Below are 20,779 nucleotides of genomic sequence, written 5' to 3'. Positions count from 1 at the left end.
GAAGCTCTTGATTGTCTTTCTGTATGTGTTGTTTGCCTTTTTTTAAAAAAAACGAATTTTGTTGTTTTTTTTTTTTGATTCTTAGAACAAAGTGCTTAAGACACACCGTGGTGCTGGGGTAATCAAACATCCAGAAATAAAACCATATATGAATAACTCAAATCAATACATTAAATATTCCCTCTCTATTTCCCTCAATTAACCTAATACATTTAAAATAATTTAATTTAATTTAATTTTCTAATTTAAATTTCTAACAATCCTAAACCTGTTTTTGAGCTTTGTGAATTTACAATTAGCATAATCAAATTTGACTTTAAAGAAACAAATTATCAATTCAGGTATCCCTTCCAGATATATTCTAGATCTCAATCTCTTAAATCCTTAATTTTATTACAAATCTCATTTATTTCTTCTTCCACTACACAATATATCTCCTAATTAAAATAAAATATTAGTCTATCCTATACATATATAATCCATCAATCAATCTCTTTAAGATAACAAAATAACAAAGTAATATCAAACCTTAAATCATTTCAGCCCATTGGATCAAATTCAAAGTTCATCCAGTTAATTATCATACCTAATAACATCCATATTGTCAGGCAAAAACATCATCTTACTATTTAACATACTCAGTTATTAAATCAATCTAGATCTAAAACGCCTCTTCAATTTTCTTCATTCCATTACATAATAGTTTTTATACAAATAAATCTATTATTCCAAAGAATACATTCTTAATCTATTTAAAATATATATTCTAATAATCACCCATTTTTTCTTACTTCTAACTCCAAATCTTAATCCTTAACTCAATCCATAATTATACAGTGCCTTTGATCCATCACATATAATTTTGAATTTAACTTTTCAGTTTTATTCTGGCCTTTTTTTTGTGCCAGGCAGGTTTTCATAACAAAGCTTCCCTTTCAGCCAATAAGTCTCTCTTTATCGCTTGTAGCATCCTTTGAGACAGTAAGAAGCATCCCGTCCTCTGCATTGGGCGTCTATTTCTCTTATTCTTGAAACTTTGTTGCTTTGAAGGCTCAAATCTCAGTCTTTGATTTTTCTGATCCTCAAAGGTATAGATGAAATGCTTGTAGGGTAAAATAAATTCCTCTTTAGTCTCAATTAAATCCTCTTCTAATATGTTTTGGTTTGTAGAATAGTCAGATGTTGTCTGAAAGTCAGTTTGAAGGTTTGAAATACGGCTTCTGACTCTTAATTCTGTAGAAATCCCTTTGATTGTAGCATATATTTCTTCAGTAGCTTCGTAGATCTTTTCCAATATAAGTTTATAGTTCAATTGTGAATAAGGTTTCTCCATTTTAATAATAATTGAAGAGAGTGCCCTTCTTTTTCTTTTAGTGGAGGCTGTATTTAATAAAAGTAAGGCAGTATCCATCCCCACAGTTCCCACAGCTGCATCCACTTATCTTTTCTCTTCAAAAGTAATTTGGCCAAGTCCATCTCAGGCCAAAGTCCATCTCATCTCCAAACAGTAACCAGCAATTGCAATATTAACTTCTCACCACTAGATGACCTCAGTAGAATTAAAAATCTTTTCCAGACACCATTTGTTTCCTTTTTCTATCTTTTAGAGAAAAAGGTGGAAAAAGAAACAATCTTCCAGTATAATATGATAGTAGAGCTCTTTTTTAAAAAAGGGGTTTTCTGTACCCCAAATAGATAAGAATAAAGTGTAGTCTTTAAACTTTTTTATTTTAACCTTTTTGTTCAGCGCCTTTCTTTCCACACATACCAAAGCTGCTTTTTCAAGATGGGGAAATGATTCCAACAGAGCTTTTTACAGGCAAAAAAAAAGAACAAAGTAGGGTGAAGAGAGGAGGAGAAGGGGTCTCATCCGGATCATCCGCGGTGGGTCTATTCACGCTTAGATGTTGCTGTGACTTTTGGCTGGTACAACAGGGTAATCGACCATCTTACAGGACAATCTTTTGTTCCGTCGGCCCTCAGGAAATAGCTGGAGCCACGAGAGAAGCTGCCACCCTCCCGCAGTCTCCAGCAAACCTCCTCCTCGGTGGTCACCCCTCCAGTGCGACTTTCGATCCACAAGGGGTCTACCGGCGAAGAAAAACCCAGCCGATGTGGAGACAAGTCTCCAGACACAACCAGAGTCACCATGAACCAGAACCGGAAGTCTGTTGTTTGCCTTTGATTGTCTATCTGTTCTGGTCAGGTATTCTTTCCCAATCTATGTCCGTCACATGCTTTGGCATTGCAAAATCAAGATGGTTCAGTATTCTAGGAATTTCAATCCCAACATTCCAAAGCACAGATTGGGGGACTCTGTCCTGCTATAGATGGATATAATATAGATAAAAATGGTTAGAATTGTCAGTCTACTACACATTTTCTCCACCTCTGGGTGAATGTGTGATTACTTCTTGTATTATGTGCTACAGGCTTTTGTATAATTAATCCAAGATTTAAAAATGCATTCCAATTGTGTTGAATCTCAAGCATTCTTAGGAAATGAACAACTACTCCAGCAAGTCTGGTTTAACAGTATAGCACTTTTGTTGATTGGTCCCATCTATTGTTATAGTATTTCTATAAGATTTGTATTAAAAAAGAAATCCCTTGATCCAGGAGACCTGTTGAATTGTAAGTCAGTCTCAAATATTTTCTGTCTGGATGATACTATGGGAGGCTATGGACTTGCTAGTTCTCCAGTTTGACCATTTTAAATACCATTTAAGTTCTTCTGGATAGTTCGGTAGAGTTGGATCTTGGAATCATGATTTGTGATGTTTCCTTTATTTTAGGTCAGAACCCAAAAATAGTGCTGATATTTTATAACTTCCAACATATTCTTCACGTTTTTCAATATTTGTCTGAAATCACTGAAGGATGTCATGTAGTGTTTTGGAATCAGTACCATCAATATGCTGATTATACCCAAGTCTATTTCTCATTATCATTGGACTTCAAGAAAATAACTATTGCCTTTATTTACCTAACTGCAATGGCCAAATGAGAGAGATACTTAAACTAAATCCAGAGAATACAGAGGGGTTGTTGGCTAATGTGCACTTCCCCTGAAAGAGCAAGTTCATATCTGCCAGTTCTCCCTTCAGTCTGAGTTTTCTCCAGATTCACAGCTCACAGATGTAGCAAATAAGACATCTACACAATTATACATTTGTACTAATAATGACCATTCCTGAGCCTTCTGAGTTTGCAACAATTATCTACACCTTGCTTAGGTCCTGATTGCATTATACTCCAGAGCTGGAAAACTGTGGAAGTCTTGTACTAAAGATCTGCACCAATGGCCAATTTTCAGATATAAGTTTAGAGTGCTGAAATTAATTAAATCGCTTAGGACATACATATCTAAGCAACAGTCTTTACTCCTATTATAAACTGGTGAAGAGATAAAAACTGTAGAAGAGGCCCTTGTAAAACTGCTGGTGCTTTAAAAGGCTCACTTTTATAGTACATAAGAGAGAGAAGGCCTTCCGCATTCCCAAGCTAATCGCACCCTCTAGGAACTGGCTTTTGAGTCTATACATACCCTTGTTCTATTTGAAATAATGGTGAAGAGGTAAAGAAGGACAATTTCAGTCTCTTAAATTGTTAAGTATGTTTGTTTTAAAAATATCCAGTACAATCAATTGCTATGGATTGTTCTGTAATTAACAGGTAGTTGTAACAGCACTAATAATAATACATTTCATTCAATAACAGCTCCTCAATTTAATTATAAATCTTTTATGTATTTTTCAGCTACCTCCTAGGATTGAAGTAAAGTGCTTTGATTTGTTAAAAGTAGAAGGTTACAGTTTGTTAGCTACTGCAAGTGCAAATGGTTCTATCATCATGTGGGATTTTGAAGCTGCCACAGCCAGACACATGTAAGTAAAACACTTTATCATATAATGGATGTGGAGAGGTAGTGTTAATACCCAGTTATGTAAGATAAATGCTGTTTTAGTGTTCAATCTCAAAACAGTTCCCAATGTGAGAAAAGGAGAAATAGAAGTATTAAGCTAGGAATAAGCTACAGTACTGAAACCAGAGACAAATCTGAAGATTGTTGATTTGATTGTTGGTAAATCCCTTTATTATAGGCACTCCATTTCACTAACCATATGTAGACAGATATCCTGTTCATAATGATAGGCTTACTTGAGTCATGAATGAAGCTATGGTGTCATCCAGTCAACATAAACTAATCAATGGTCTAGACAAACCAGCCCAGGGTTGATTTGGGTTAAACTCTCTTTCCCAAATCAACCATATTTTGAGAAGAGCAGAGGAACATTTACAGATTTATTTTTTCATTCTGCTTCTGGCTTGGAAACAAATTAAACTAATCCCACAAAAGAGGACTAATCTAGCAACTCCCTCTCGCTTATTGATTTACTTTTAATCCTAGCCCCTCATGAGCATATGGGGCAGGAGCGAAAAAGAAGCAGAAAAAGGAGATAAAATTTTTCCAACTCTCTCTCTCTCTGCTGCTGCTGCTCTTGATTGGGCCACCATAGATTTTTTTTTCTATAATCAAATGTGGCAGGAAGCTATAGCTTCCCAAAGAGACTTTCAAATGTGGCTTTTCCCTCTTTGACTGGGACAACCATGGAAGCATCCAGGGTCGAGTCATTTCCCTGGGATAATCAGCCATTTTGTGTCAACCCAGCCTCACTATACATGACCTGTCCTTCAAGACTGGAGCCAGGAGAAGTTCTCCAGCTCTCTTCCCAGTGTGAGTGATTAAAAAATGCACTGTCAGAAATGATGCTCTCAATTATTATCTCCTGTGCATAACCTGAGTCACAGACAAATGGCACTGAATGGGTGAGATGCACAGAGGAGGGAACTTTGGGTCAGTAAAGGGCAGTGTGGTTCAGCAACCTATTTGCCTCCATCCAGGCTTAGTTCACTGGGCAGAGCCAACATGCCAACTCTTGTTCTTGCTTGTTCAGAAGGGAGAAAAAAATTCTAGGCTGTTGGTTAGTTTTGCTGCAGTATAAGATATAGCTATGTTTCTCATCTCCAAGAGTTTCAGTGGAATTGTTCCCTTCAGCATATTTTAAAATTCTGCACTAAAGGCAGAAGAAATAACTTTGGCTTTCTGGACACTATTTAGATGCACTTCAAAACCATTTGTCCTGGAACTACAGTACCTGTAAATAACTTCTTTGCTGCTTCATTCTTCTCTGCTTCAAAGAATATTTATACAAAGAATGGATCCCAGACAGTACCATGCCCTTATTTTTCTCAGCAGTTTTGCTTTTAATCTTCATGGTGAAAGTCTCTTGGAAATGCTAATTGAGATTGCTTTCCTCCTACTAAAGTGGATGAATAATTCTTATCCCCGGGCTAAGAAAGCAAAACTTCTAAAGAGAGAATAGATTGATAGGCCCCCAAGCAAATGTCCTCTTTTGAAAACCAGTCCCAAAAGAGAGTTGAGTGCGTGGGTGTGTTTTTAAGTCACAAGAGCTCATTCTTACAATTACGGGATTTTAAGCAGCATTAAAAAAAGTATCCCAAGCACAAGCAAGATTGCTGCAGAAGTAGGTGTTTGTAGTTTAGGCAGATTTTATTGAGTTCAGTGAAGGTCTATGTATTATTGAAAAGCTAAATTTGGAGATTTAGTAGTGTAAAGCATTAATTCACTGAGTTTTAACTGGAAACTTTCAACCCCAGGGGAATCCTACAATGACAGTCTATGAATTTTTGAGATGAGACAGTTATTTGTCTAATCTCAGCCATTTGTCTGAAGTGGTATAGGGTTTCCTGCCTGAGCAGGGGGTTGGACTAGATGACCTCCAAGGTCCCTTCCAACTTCTTCTTCTTCTTCTTCTTCTTCTTCTTCTTATTATTATTATTATTATTATTATTATTATTATTATTATTATTATTATCATCATCATCATCATCATCATCATCATTTTGAAACTGTAACTGAAACTGACTTACAAAGTCTTTAAAATGTATAATTATTCTGGCCATACTTTGAGGGAGGAAAGATGTGCTATTTAACAATATATCTAACAAATGTGGAAAAAACTACAGGCAAAGTATCTTCATTTTCAGATTCAAAACTCAACATGCTATTCACTCAGATAGATCCAAATTACTTAAAATCAACTGGTTACTATTCCTGTATCGAGATACTATGTCAGAGAGGTAAGTCAGTTCTTTATGAAATACTATACATTATCTTAGCTGGGCGGAGAAGCTATACTACTTTTTCTTTCTATAAAGTAGGGAAAAACCTACATTTGAATAGTCACATTCTGTTAAATTCCTAGTTATCTGAAGTTGTTTTGTAGTCCTAAGAGATTGTAGACATCTCTAAATTCCTTTGTTTCTTGAGCATTGCTTCTTGTAGAATAGAATAGAGCTGGAAGGGACCTTGGAGGTCTTCTAGTCCAGCCCCCTGCTCAAGCAGGAGAGTCTATACCATCTCAGACAAGTGACTGTCTAGTCTCTTCTTAAAAATCTCCAGTGGTGGAGCAGCCACAATTTCTGGAGGCAAGCTGTTCCACTAGTTAATTGTCCTCACTGTCAGGAAGTTTCTCCTTAATTCCAGGTTGCTTCTCTCTTTGATTAGTTTCTAACCATTGTTTCTTGTCCTGCCCTCCAGTGCTTTGGTGAATAACGTGACCCCCTCTTTTTTGTGGGAGTCCCTCAAATACTGGAATACTGCTAGCATATCTTCCATATTTCTTCTTTTCTTTAGACTAGCCAAACCCAAGTCCTGCAGCCGTTCTTCTTATGTTTTAGTCTCCAAGCCTTTGATCATCTTAGTTGCTCTTCTCTAATTTTTTTCCAAACTCTCAACATCTTTTTTGTGATATGGTGACCAAAATTGACTGCAGTATTCCAAGTGTGGTCTTACTAGGGTTTTATAAAGCGGTATTAATACTTCACATGATCTTGATTCTATGCCTATGTTTATACAACCCAGGATATTAGCATTTTGGGCTGCTGCTGCACATTGCTGGCTCATAGTCAAGCGATCGTCCACTAGGACACCAAGGTCCCTCTCACAGTTACTGTTTTTAAGCCAGATCTCACCTAATCTGTACTTGTTCCTTTGATTTTACCTGCCCAAATGTAAAACTTTGCTTTTCTCCACAATGAAACTCATTTTGTTGGATAGGGCCCATTGTTCAAGTTTGTCAAGATCTTTTTGGATCCTGAGTTTGTTTTCTGGGGTGTTGGTTACTCCTGCCAGTTTGGTATCATCCACAAATTTGATGAGTTCTCCTTCAATTCCCTCATCTACATCACTGATGAAGATATTGAAGAGTACTGGGCCTAAGATGGAACCATGTAGTACCCACTGTTTACTTCTCTCCATGTGGATATAGTGCCATTGAGGACTACTCGTTGAGTACAATTTGCCAGCCAGCTACAGATCCATCTGATGGTAATGTTGAATTAGTAGACAGAATATGATATTGGATAGCCAACTTTGATCCCCATAAATCAGTTTAGATTTTCACTACTAATGGCCACTGCTTGCTAAGGGAAAAAGTTACTCTGCATGTTCTTACATGGAATGGGACAACTTGCCATGGCCAACCTGTTACGGCAAACTTGCCACAGTCAATTGGCCATGGAACAACTTGCCACATGACAATTCGACAAATATAAAAGTTAAATTAATTTCAATGGAACCATGGCCAATAATAATAAAAGAAAGAAAGTCAACCCAGAAATACAAGTTACAATAATTTTGATGAAAATATGGTCAACAATAATAAAATGAAACAATTAATACAACATTTAGTTGTCCCGCAGCAAATGGTGTTGTCCTAGACCCATTCTTACATGCATATGGATCTCTCATACTATTTCTTCTTGACATTAGCAGTGTTATTCAGAGTGCAAAAAAGGACTAAAAACAGTAAGCCAGAAAAATTAAAATTATTAGGTTAAAAAAAGACAAAGAAAACTAGCCCAAACTAGTTTCCATAGATAGAATTCACTGAACTTCTCCATATTTTCTATCCTTGCAAACCATCCTTCATTCCACCATGTACCTTCTTCCATTCATACATTGCCTTCTCATGGCCTTCTGTTTCAGGATCTCGTGAACTTCATCCAGTGAGAACTTTCACAGTCTCTCTCCTGGTCAGTTGGCTCATTCACTCTTCCTTTCTAGATTTGTTTTTCAATTTAATTCTTCTTAATTCTGTCTACATCAAGGGTCCCCAATCCCCAATCCATGGACTGGGACCAATCCGTGGCATGCCAGCAACTGGTCCACGCAAACAAGCAAAGCCCCATCCGCAGATACAGGCAGCACACAAAACCACGCCCCCTCGGGTACATGGAAAAATCTCTCTCCACATAACTAGTCCCTGGTGCCCAAAAGATTGGGGACTTCTGGTCTACATGATCAAATCACTCTAACAAACTTCTTATATACGGTATTTGTCAGCTATTCTTGTGTTCTATTCACATTCATTCAGCATCCATTAATACTTGCTTTATCACCCACACATCTTTGACTACATTTCAATTTACTTTTGTTTCTCCTAACTTACCCAATTTTCAATTCCATGTTACAAAGTGGGCAGAAATATATTCTTATAAACATTTTTTCTTTTTAAAAAAACATTCAATTTGTTAAAAAAAACAGACACATATTCCCTATAACTTTTCTACCAATATTTCCATGCCTTAAGATTTCTCCATCCATTTTCCTATTTTTAGGAAACACTCTACTAAGTACACAAACTCAATTACTGGCTCCATTTTTTCAAATGTCTACTTAACTTGCAAGTAGCTCATTCCATTTTCTCTCTCAGACAAAATTATCTTGGTCTTTATGCATTAATTTTCAGATCTATATCCCTTTGGCATCATATAATCTGCCTAACATTCATTGCAAATAATTTCTCGGGCTCTTAACCAACAACATGGTACCATATGTATATAAAAACATATGGATTTTCATCTCCGTGACCAACACAGTTCTAAAGTGCAATAATCATTCTTTATACAGTTATGCATTGATCTCTTAAACAGTGAAAGGGACAACACATCTCTATCTTATTCCCCATTCGGTATTGAACCATTCTCTTAAGTATACAATAAATCACAATTTAAAATCAATTTTATTTTTCATGTTTGCTCTTTCCTCAATTATTAGCTAAAGAACAAAACCATTTTGCACATCCAATGACAGACAGGAACCTGCACCACAAATCTCAGCTTTTGTTCGCTTTTTGTACCCTTTCTGTCAGAAATCTATCATCACGTTTGCTATTTAATTTACAGCCCAAATACATGCATCTGAGATTGTCACTGGTATTACTCAAATTCTGAATGATGAAAATAGTGACTTCAATTCCTCTTTCACATAAATAGCAAAATGCTATTTAATACTGATTTTTACATTTTTTTTTTTTTAGAAACTCACAGTTCTGACCTTAGAACAAGCCTTTGTGGTAGGTTTATTGGGAAAAAAACAACAAAAAAGCAAAACAAAGCAGACTATACGATGATTAATACATTCTTAAGAATATTCTCAGTATTTTCAGACACTGACCCTTCTGGATTTTATTTTCCTGCTGGATTTTATTTTCCATGCAGGCATGCAAGTGAATGTTCCACCTTTTCAGAAGCACGTTGGGAGGATATTCCTACACAGGAAGTAGAAGAGAATACTTCAGTGTTAAAGATGGTATGTTCCTTTTCAGATGGGAGAATGGTAAAAAATAATAGTTGCAGTTGTTATTTTTTTGAAAGGAGGGGTGTAAATGTTAAAAAGCCAGATCCAGAAGTAAAAACTTTGATCATGAATTCAAAAAGTGATTGCAAACCATTCTTACAGCATAATCGTGTATTAAAATAGCTGAATCATAATACACTAGTATTTTTCATGAGCCATGGTTTGTAAATCATACTTTAGTATTATATATAATCTAGGTTTTTATGGTCGGTTCCACAAACCATGATTAAAATAATCAATAGTTTAGTACATGGGATTTATCATAAATCACTAAATCCACACAAATGATGATTAACTTTAATCATGGTATAGGGAAGCAGTGTAATTTCAAGGCATGGTTTCCTTCCGTAAGAGCCTGAAGACCTGCACCATGGGGGAATACAAAACTGGAGGTGGCTATTAGACTAATAGCAGACCCCACTTTTCTCCCTGAGCATCCTACTCTCTCCCCGCCCATCTTTTAATTCATATTGCTGTATTTTCATTATTTGTTTTTATTGTTTCATTCTTATTATTATTTTTACATTTGTTTATAAGTTTACTTTCTATGTTGTAAGCTCCCCAGAATAGCCCCAAGAGCAAGATGGGCAGCAAATAAACTGAATGAATAAATAAATAAATGGTTTCTAATCCAGGTTACCATCTATCTGTGGCTCAACGTTTCAGCAAAGCTGCAGAGCATCAGCCACCTTAAACTACCATTCTGAGGTTGCATTTAACAAGAAGTCACTATTGACTGAAAATAGAAGCAAAAGCATGCCAGAGGACAAGGAGAGTGCATTCTGTCCTCAGACAGGCTGACTAAATATAGATATTTTTTTTTAATGGCTTTAGGATTGAGCCACCTCTTTTGTGTTTATTTCGTTTACTGTTAATCGTGATGAAAGTTCATAGCATATCAAAAATCTTCTGCACTTTTCTGTGGTATTTGGGTTGATCTTAATAAAGTAATAAATTACTGCTGATGCACACGGGTTATTGCTGATCCATGCTAGATATTTGAGAAAGTCAAATAACCAAAAATAAATGACTACATGCTTCATTGATTATACAAAGGCCTTCAGTTGTATCAACCATATCAAGTTCTAGAATATGATTAGAAAAAAATGACAATCCCAGAATACTTATTTTTCTTAGGAGAAACATATGTGCAGGTCAGGAAGCCATAGTCTGGGTGGAATATGGCTCCAGCTTGGCAAAAGAGTGCAGCAAGACTATATTTTCCCCTTACTTATTCAACCTATATGATAAATATATATCAAAAGAAGCTGGACTGGAAAAAGATGATGATTGGTTTTAAAGTGCGAGGAAGAAACATCAATAGCCTAGCTGTCGGTGACACTGCCTGATAGCTAAAAATGAAAAGAATCTGCAATATAAATCGAGGAGCACATGAAAAAAATGTGATTAAAATTAAATACAAAGGAGACCACACTAATTATTATTATCATCATCATCAAATTTATTTGCTGCCCATCTCACTGTTCAAGGTGACTATGAGTAGCTAATGACAGCAAGTACAACAACCAGCCTTAGAATTGACAATGGAATGATTGATTAATCATGACAGTAAAGGAACAAGCAGTCCAAAAATATGTTACATACTAGCCTCTGGTAGAGCAGCCATGAAGGCCTTGGAAATCTTGTGATGTGTCTGTACTGATAAAGATCAGTACAGTGCAAGCCATGGGATTCTCTGTGACACTCTATGGAAGCAAAAGAAGTACATTAATAATGCATTCAAACTATGGTTAAGCCAAGAAAACATATAAATGGATCATTGAACAAATCAACCCAAAATTCTCACTCCAAGTAACAAATGAACAAGCTAAAATCATCCTACTCTACACACATTATGCAAAAACCAAATTCTCTGTAGTATACTCTAATGTTGGGAAAGGTAGAAGGAAAAAGAAGAAAAGGATGACTAGCAGCAAGGTGCATGGACTTATTTACATCATTGGAAGTGTACTGTCGGAAAGCCTAAAAGATAGGTTAGGGACAGATAGACAAGATCTATATGGTCACTAAGAATCAATACTATCTTGATGGCACATAATTTTATCAAAGCCCACCGTGAATATGAAAGCTATGATATTGCACTTTCTTATATTTTCTTGAGGTGATTTCATCCAAGCTTACATTTTCCAAGTATTCTAATCCAACCTCAGGGATTTTATTTTGGCATCTGTGGACATATGCATAAGGGGGAAAAAACAATTAAAAATCATCTGAAAATGGTAGTTTGTAACTGCATGCAAATTGAATCCTGAGTTTATGCCCAGGGAGAATTTTCTCATGGCAATAATATTCCTCAACTAAATCAGGATATCTCTAATATGCCTTAGTTTCCTTTTCATCAGAACTGAAAAACTATTTGTGAAATTTTGGAAACTAAAAATTTAAACCGTTAGACAAAATTAGACAAAGCCCCAAATGAAATAGATCTAGAAAAATTGAATAACAAATAAAAAAACTTACACGCAATTTATCATGATGAAGCAGACAAATCAATATAAATATAGGGTTGGAATAATTCTTAGAAGCAGCAGGAATAGAATATAAGCTGAAACCTCCTAAGGACCTGCACTTTTCAAGCAACAATCAAATACAGGAACAGATCTGCTGGAAACAAGAGTTCAAGCTTCATATAACCTTCCCATCCATTATGTAGAGGAGAGCTGGAAAGTGAAGCTTTTATTTTACTTCGATAAAGAATAAGGTAAAATAATTCGTATTAGCCTAAAGTTCAGCACTACTTCTATACTATTTTCTCTGCTGGTAGCCTTAATACCTACTGTTCCCAAAAGTGCAATGAGATGACGTTGATATAATTCTTTAAAGAAATCGGTAGCAGAAGGTGCGTTAGACTGCTATGTCACATACTGAGAACTTTAGTAAGCACATGGAATTTGGGTGTGTCTGAATTTGGGGGATATAATTATTTGGGCCACAAAGCCCTCCTATTACAGGCTAGAAGAGCGTTCACCCCACCTTGTGCACATATTCTGAAAAAAATCATGATTTATTTAATTATGGGAACATTTTAAAAAAGATTGTTTTTTTCTGAAAATAATCAACAGGATTAATTTAAGTTTGAACTGGACTGAATAAAACTAAAATTTTAAATTTCTGTTGTTTGATTTCAGAATAGCATTATAAGACAATCTGTTGGTGCAACAACTCTTTCAGGTACGAATCAGAAACATTTTAGTTCCTTTAGATAATAAACTGTATTTTTGAGGGTATGTTTAAGAAACTCTTTTTAAAAACTGCAACAGCTAGTTTATTTGAGATTACTTTAATGACAGGCAAGGAAAATTGCAATTAATTCTTCTGTATCAGAAGCGCTGAAGTGCTTAAAAGGTGGGCATAGATACATTAATAAATCTAAAGATATGACATGACAAGTAATTATGTTCAAAGAAAGAAAAGCATGAATATTGTTTATTGAATTGGTTCTGCTTTAGAAAAAAAAAAACACCCCTCCACATTCTTCCCTTCAGGAAGCAAAGGAATAATTTCCACAAGGAAATTCCAAAGGGAAAAAAATTGAAGAATTTATTTTATAACACACATCCTAGTCTTGATCTTGGAAAGCTTTGCAGGGCTGGAATTGATTGGATGGAAAATCACTATGAAATCCTATAAAATTGAGAAGTTGAAAAAAATATCTTGAAAGAAAGCAATGACGTACTGTTCTTGCCAACAACATGTTGTTGACTTCATGGAGTCAACAGGATTAAGTTTGAAGTCTTTCCATGAAATCAACAGGATTAAATTTGGATAGAGACTTGATTATTTATGTAATAGTACTCTTGATGGATTTTATTTTAATAAAATTTAAGCAAATAGTGGAAATAGAATATGCTAATACATCTCATGATGCAGGAAAGTGAAGCATCATGAGAATGACAGTAGAGAATGACAAACAAGTTATGTTCAAGGAAAATAAAATATAAATACTGTTTGGTTGATTAATTGTCTTCTGCTTTAGAAATAAAGCTTCCAGATTCTTCCACAAGCAAAGGAGCAATACCCAATGTATTATCAGTTGGAAAACATGATTATCTTTCTATACCCGTACTTGCCTCAGCACATGAAAATGGTTTCATTTATCTATGGAGCATTATGGTAAGTCCTTTTATGGAACTGAAGTAGTGAAGTAGTGAAGAAGAGTTTCAGTAACGTTTTCCTCCGGTCAGGAGACTTTTCTACATCTATGTTTTCCTGTTTTTTCTGTTGTCCCCAAAACATATAAAACTATTCACACTTTTTTCTATGCCACTGGTGGTTCATCTGGCTTTAGCTTAAAGTGCTTTATTGTTGCTCTGGCTCAGGCCACACATTTGCATATAGGGAGGTGGTTCCAAACTTAATGGAGAAATCTGTGAAACAAATGAACAAGTAGCAAAAGAAATATCAGTGCAAACACACATGCACACACCAGAGAAATCAAATCCTCATACAGTACATCTTGCAAGCTTTTGCTTTAAGAGAATTCCAAATCCCAAACAGTGGGCCCATGAGTGATCAAGGCACGGGTCTTCAAACTTGGTCCTTTTATGAATTGTGGACTTCAACTCCCAGAATTCCTCAGCCAGGCATGGTAGCTGAGGAATTCCGGGAGTTGAAGTCCACAAGTCATAAAAGGGCCAAGTTTGAAGACCCCTGAATCAAGGCATACAAAGACAGTTGTTGCCAATGAGTAGGTTTCCGCTGGCTGATCTTCTTTCATACAAGCAAGCCTGATGTTGCTCACTTGAAAGGGTCTGGCTCCTTTCTTGTGAGGGGCCTTGCCTTTGCTCTCCTGTTTGCATGGCGAGCTCTTGCACTGGAAGCAGATAGCAAAATAAATCCTCATGATTTATTCAGAGATTGATGGCAGCTGCCTCTTGGTTATCCAGCAGTGAGGCAGGAACTGGCTGCTCATTGTTGGCATACTCACCAGATTCTGAGTTGGCCATGACATGTATGAACCCAGCATTTTTATTTGTGAAGAGCAGTTTATATCTAATATGCAAATCAGGCCTTTATACTTGAACAACAAATATTGCTTTAAAAAGCCTTAGCTTAGTTTGATACAGTACATGAACAGGCTACAGTACACTGAGTACAGTATAATTTATTGTATTGAGAAGGAAGTAGGCATAAGATTCTGCTGTAAGCCAATTTAATGGCTAATATAGAAGGTTTTTATTTTGATAGGTATGAAAATGTGTATGACTCATGCAATCCCCAAGTCCACATTCTGATTTGTTAAAATGTGATTGTATTTCTCTATGTAAAGGGAGATCTACTGAAAGAAATTCTGCCTTACACAAAACATCCTCCAATTCCTTTGACAGCACTTTGTGCTGATGGGGCTGTTGAAATGCTTTTCGCTGCTAACAAAGGTAAGTTTTATTGCTCAATATGATTGTCATACAATATAGATGGACGGCTATATAAATGTGTTAAATAAATAAAATAAGTACTTTTCCAGGCCTTTGAATAATACTGTTATATCAGTTATCATTGAATGTACAATTGAAATATTTTTCTAAATGTGTCTGTAATCTACCTGAATTGTTAAAACAGTAGGTATAGACTTTCTAAATAAATAAATCATGTGTGTAAAAACACAATATACCTAACAGTAAGAAACTGGATGCAAAAGATTAAGCTGGTGAAGCAAGAATCAGGCCTTCTCAGACTAGACCAGGGGTATCTGGGAGTTGAAGTCCACGAGTCATAAAAGAGCCAAGGTTGCCTACCCCTGGTCTAGACAGAACCTTTGTATAAACACCATGCCACTGTCTTCCAGTTTTAAGGCTGGGAAGAGAAGAGCAAAATTTCAATTGATTCATAAAGACAGGAGAAAAAGGCTAGAGTTTAAACCCTGAAATAGACTTGTGGACTCTGCAGGAAGCAGACCATCTGCACCTGTATGACTTCTTTCTTAAAGCAACTTATCTAGACATAAGGAGTCTAGGAACTTCCGATCTAAGCAAATTTCTCAAAACAAAATGGGGAAATGAGATGTATTACTACGCCTGGCGAGACGGTAAGATGATACACACAGTGTTACGCTGTGTAAGATAATAACAAGAGTGCTTAAAATTCCAGGTTGATGGCAATAGTTGAATCTGTTTTTCATAGTAATCCAAATAATATTTTGGTAAAATGAAAATGTGTTTATAATCTTAAATACTGTTTTAAATTAGAAAAAATGAGTTTCTGTGATATAAGAAAAATTATATTAAGCTGTCTTCTTTAATCAGAACAAAATAGCCATCAAGAGACCCTGTTTGAATTGTAAAATATCACTGTTTACTTGATATGTATTTTGCTGCTTCTTAACGTACAGGATATTGATGCCATGCTATTATCTTAGGGATGGCTCTTGGCCAATTCTGTATTGTGAAAAAGTTCTAATTTTTTAATAGATGATTTGTCTTACAGAGGGAAATGTTATTCGATGGAACATTGGCTCATTCCTACAAGATCCAAAAGATCCAAGCAGGGTGAGCAAAATAATATCTCCAATCCTCCAATTCATTTACATGGATTCACACATAGTCCATATTCTTTGCATAGTTGATACGTATATTACATATAGATTTAATTTAAAAATTGAAAGTAAATGAAACATAAGAATAGTTAATGATTTGTTTAATTAAGAAACATCTGTGGGAATGAGAATTACATGCAGAATTTTTATTTCCCAAAGCTGCTAAGTTCACATTTGAAGTTACTGAAGTGTTTAATAATCTGATATTTGTAAATTAAAATTGGATTATTAATTTGGATTAGTATAGTAATCTAAGAATTATTAAAAATAAATATTAAATACTGGCATTATGAAACTAATTATGAGATTGTCACAAGATCAATCACAGGCTTTTACATATCCACATTTTTTTCCAACTTGAATGATGAGGTGAATACTTACTAAATTTTCAAATAATTCAAAAGACTGATAACATCATAGAAGGCAGAAATAAATTTTAAAGCAATGTTAATAAATGAAAGAAATGGGCACAAAGCAACAAAATTTAACAAAAGCAAATGCAAACAGCTAGTTTGATGTCACTTGACTACATTGCTTAGTGATGCCAATCTCAATTTTCAATTTCCATATCAAATTAACAATTTGAATGTGCTTAAGTTGTCATATTTTATGGTCTCATATTTGATAAAAACAGGATTTGAGACCAGAGTCTTCATGCCTTTTTTCATAACCTGTTCTTTAAATTTCAACTGCATGAATATTATAACTTTCAGTTACCCATCAACAATCCCCAGACTATCTGGCATTGTAGACTGTCTCACACATACATACAGTTGAGACATAATGTATCTTGTCCACTTTTGGCTTGGCGTGATGTGAGAATGTGAAGTGGGGCTTAACTGTGTCTGAATATGGCCTCCATGCCATGTTCAAGTGTTAAAAATTCTGACTTAATATTACATGTGAAGACAGATAATGTTAACTTTTTTTTTTTTTTTGCAGCATGTAAAGCAACAAATTTGTTGGCGGGCTCATTCTGCTAAAATAGTCAATCTATCTTGTGATGATGAAAAATGCCTAGTGATGACTGCATCCACTGATGGTTCTGTCAGGTTAGTTATATTTAGCTGTTGACACTGTCTGAGGCGCTCAATCGCAGCATTAAGCAGCCTAGATGGTTCTTTACTAAGTGTCCATCAGCTTTGGAGCTAACTATGAATTCTATTAATGGGGCTTGGGACTCTGGGAATTTGGCCATGCTGGCCTCTCCTAATGGCAACTTAGCCACCACCATAAAAAGATGGCCATTAGGGGAAAATGGCTATTTTTTTTTTTTAAAGAAGAAGACAAAAGGGAAATGTTCAGGGCAGATCTTACTTAGAGTTGGTGCTCCAGGAAAGCATATTCCATAATCTTTCTCTGTTAGCCAACTGTTGACAAAGGGTAGCTGATGAAAAGTTACAATTGCCCCCTTGGCAATTACATATATTTATCTGAACTGTCAGTTATTAATGTATTGTCCTAAAAGGTACTCCATTAACAATTATTACAGGTAGTCCACAACTTAAAACAGTTAGTGACTGTTCAAACTTACAACAGCATTGAAAAATGTGATTTATGACCACTTTTCACAATTACAACCCATAATGACGTGATCAAAATTCAGATGCTTGGCAACTACCTCGTATTTATGGCCATTGCTGTGTCCCAAGGTCACATGATTACCTTTTGCAACCTTCTGACAAGCTAAGTCAATGGGGAAGCCAGATTCACTTACCAACCAGGTTACTAACTTATCAACTGGAGTGATTCACTTAACAACTGTGACAAGAAAGATCGTAAAATGGGGCAAAACTGACTTAACAAATATGTCACTTAATTGAAATTTTGGGCTTAATTGTCGTAAGTCGAGGACTACCTATATAATGCCGATTGTATTTGTTTAGTATTTGAAGCCTCTTCATATCATTGCCTCAAATCTCTTTTCTCTCTTAAATGCTGACACTATTTTTTAAAATATTTCTTGGTTGGATTTCTTTAATAGACTTTGGCATTCAATTCGTGGAATCTACTTTGGCTATTTTGGACAGCGCCGAGTGTTTGAAATTACTGAATCCTCTGATATAATTTTGCCCTGTGATGTAAATGAAATTCCATTCACAATAAAAGAAGAATCCAAGTTTATGGATAAAAAGCAGAAGTTTGAATACCCTCTGTTTTTTGACAGGGAAAAGTAAGGTCGCACATCTGCTTTGCTGAAAGAATTTGTTTAACACTTTCAAATCAGAAGAAATGGGAATGAGAGGCTCATTAGTGTTATGATTAACTAGACCACCCATGACTTGTTGGATCATCCTTTCCACATATGTTATAGGTTGGCACCCTTTCCTCCCCCCTTCTGACCTTCAGCACAGCCCTAATGAACCTTCCTCTTCTTTCTTGATTCACCCACAGAATTGCTTTCCCCTTTGCTGGCAGAAGGGGGAACCAAGGGAGCCACAAACCATGAAGAAGATTGATTTCCTGCTCCCCAGTTTGGTATATTCCAGGGAGGAAGAAGTCTCACCAGTTGACCATTGGTGCCCTCCCCCCAGGCTGGCCTCTCCTGTCAACAAGCATTTGAATCTTTCCCTCATCCCTTCCATCACTGCCCAGTGCCATTAAGAGATTTCAAACTTCGGTTTTGGTTCCAAATTGTCACTCATCCATTGGGCCATAACAATCACGTGACCATTGCTGACCACAGTGGCACAAGTTTAATCCAGTGGGAGTAAGAGGTGCTAGATTTAATTTAGTACCATTTCACCCAATTGAAAATTATAGATAAATAGATTCATCACACAATCATATTTGTATAAGAAGTGGCATATAATTGTCAGCTAATTGAGTTTCTGTTAAATCTTTGAAGGTTCTTTTATATTAATGCTGTTAATAGGATCCTTAATTTTTCCCAGAAATGTCCTCATCTTGATCCATTCCTCTAAAATAAATCAGGAATTGTTTTGCCCAACTACCTGGATCTTTTACTTACATCTGTGGTCATCACTAATTACCTCTCTTTTTTAGCTTGATTTTTCTGTTTCATTGTTAGGAGCTACATAATGGAAAACAGCATTTTTTTTCTCATTGTGATGTCAGGCAGAAAAAGGATCTGCAGTCTGGCAGCAATTAGCTAATGCTGAAAATATTTATCTTCCTATTCTAATCTATTCATTCTTGCAGTACTGTTTCCCTGTCAATAAAATTATCTCCCATAGTTTCTGCCCTTCTCCATTGCTGCTCCCAGTCAGTATCTCCCCCCCCCTCCGCCCATAAGGAAGGGACCCTCTCTCTTGGGGTTCCATAAAGTTTTGAAAACCTGGCCTGGATCCCCAGCCTGGATTAGTGTTCATGATTTGTATAAGGCCCCTGCTTTGTTTTAGTGTATTTGTTATTTATTAGATCATATTAGTCTGGGTTATCTGTCCAATTTAATGGTTTTAACTATTTTTGTTTTTTTATAGTTTTGTATGCCACCTAGAGTCCACTGGGGATGGGCAGCCAATAAATAAATTTTATTTATTAAAGAAGTGTACACCATGCCAGAGTCTTGCCTGGGTGTATTTCTGATTTAAAGCAATCTTACAAATGCATAATCAGAATTACTGTAATAGCCATTATAGCCAATGAATCTTATTCTTCAATAAGAGTATTTCAATGGGGCTTAAGCCTAAGCAAATTGCAGCATTAAACTAGCAGAACAGCAATATTTTTTTCTTTTGATGACCATATTAGAATTGAGATTAATGGTATTCATCATTGACATAATTATGAAGTTGAATGTTTCCTTTGTTTTGCAAGTAACATATTGCTTCTCAACTATATCTTTTTAATAGATGGAAGACTCTGACCAAATCATCTTTAAACTTGAGAAAGCCTAGCCGACATGACGTTGATCTGGATTTTAAGTTTTTCAAGGCCCTGGCTTCTCCCAAGGTACTAACTGTTGAAGCTTTATTTTGTCTTGTTCCAGTGTTTCTCAACCTCAGCAGTTTCAGATACGTAGAATTCAACTCCTGGCTGAGAAATTCTTGGAGCTGAAGCCCACACGTTTTAAAGTTGCTAAGGTTGAGAAACAGTGTCTTATTGGAAAGATTAGTTAGGGGCAGTGACACTGTCAAATCTTGCCTGGTTATTTTATATGCCAACTACATATCTTATTTGGGGAGGCGCAATTCTGGGTACTGGATTTTGGATCATGCTAAGCAAGATAGCAAGGAAGACTAGGGTTTGGCTAGACAAGGTTTTGATTTTTCCATTTGTGTAATGTTAAATTTGAGAACTATCATTCTGTCAGATTATGACTCAAATTATAATAATTATTATAACTGTTTTCATTATTTATACTAAGCAATGCTTAAATTTTATACTTCTGAAGTATTTATTTTAAGAAAACTGTGTGCCTTTTATTATATAATGAAAGTAGCACTAACATTCCTTTATTTGTACCAACAAACGTATGTTCAAATAATCAAATGAAAAAGAATATTGCTGTGGTGATGTTCCTTGAATTGAACTTT

The 20,779-nt window shown here is 35.7% G+C and overlaps 1 protein-coding gene across 11 annotated transcripts in view; it reads left to right on the top strand.

Annotated features, from left to right (window-relative positions):
- The window catches only part of WDR64 (WD repeat domain 64), a 62,098-nt gene that overhangs the window by 28,875 nt on the left and 12,444 nt on the right, over positions 1 to 20,779 (top strand). For 10 of the 11 annotated variants that reach the window (XR_005557397.1, XM_039349104.1, XM_039349101.1 and 7 more), the window contains 10 exons: positions 3,760 to 3,887; positions 6,073 to 6,165; positions 9,589 to 9,679; positions 12,877 to 12,919; positions 13,725 to 13,861; positions 15,018 to 15,123; positions 16,172 to 16,233; positions 17,223 to 17,332; positions 18,265 to 18,453; positions 20,096 to 20,195. Coding sequence is in view for 10 of the 11 variants with exons in the window: in XM_039349104.1 (XP_039205038.1) it covers positions 3,760 to 3,887; positions 6,073 to 6,165; positions 9,589 to 9,679; positions 12,877 to 12,919; positions 13,725 to 13,861; positions 15,018 to 15,123; positions 16,172 to 16,233; positions 17,223 to 17,332; positions 18,265 to 18,453; positions 20,096 to 20,195 (1,059 nt within the window). In the remaining variant the exon portion in view is untranslated. The remainder of the gene's footprint in view (positions 1 to 3,759; positions 3,888 to 6,072; positions 6,166 to 9,588; positions 9,680 to 12,876; positions 12,920 to 13,724; positions 13,862 to 15,017; positions 15,124 to 16,171; positions 16,234 to 17,222; positions 17,333 to 18,264; positions 18,454 to 20,095; positions 20,196 to 20,779) is intronic. The other variant, XM_039349108.1, reaches the window with a different exon arrangement.

This window comes from Crotalus tigris, unplaced genomic scaffold, assembly GCF_016545835.1.
Source record: "Crotalus tigris isolate CLP2741 ecotype Arizona unplaced genomic scaffold, ASM1654583v1 scf7180000018226.349013, whole genome shotgun sequence".
NCBI classification, from domain to species: Eukaryota; Metazoa; Chordata; class Lepidosauria; order Squamata; family Viperidae; genus Crotalus; species Crotalus tigris.
The sequence above is the reverse complement of the archived record's forward strand: the minus strand, read 5'-3'. Positions and strand labels throughout refer to the sequence as shown.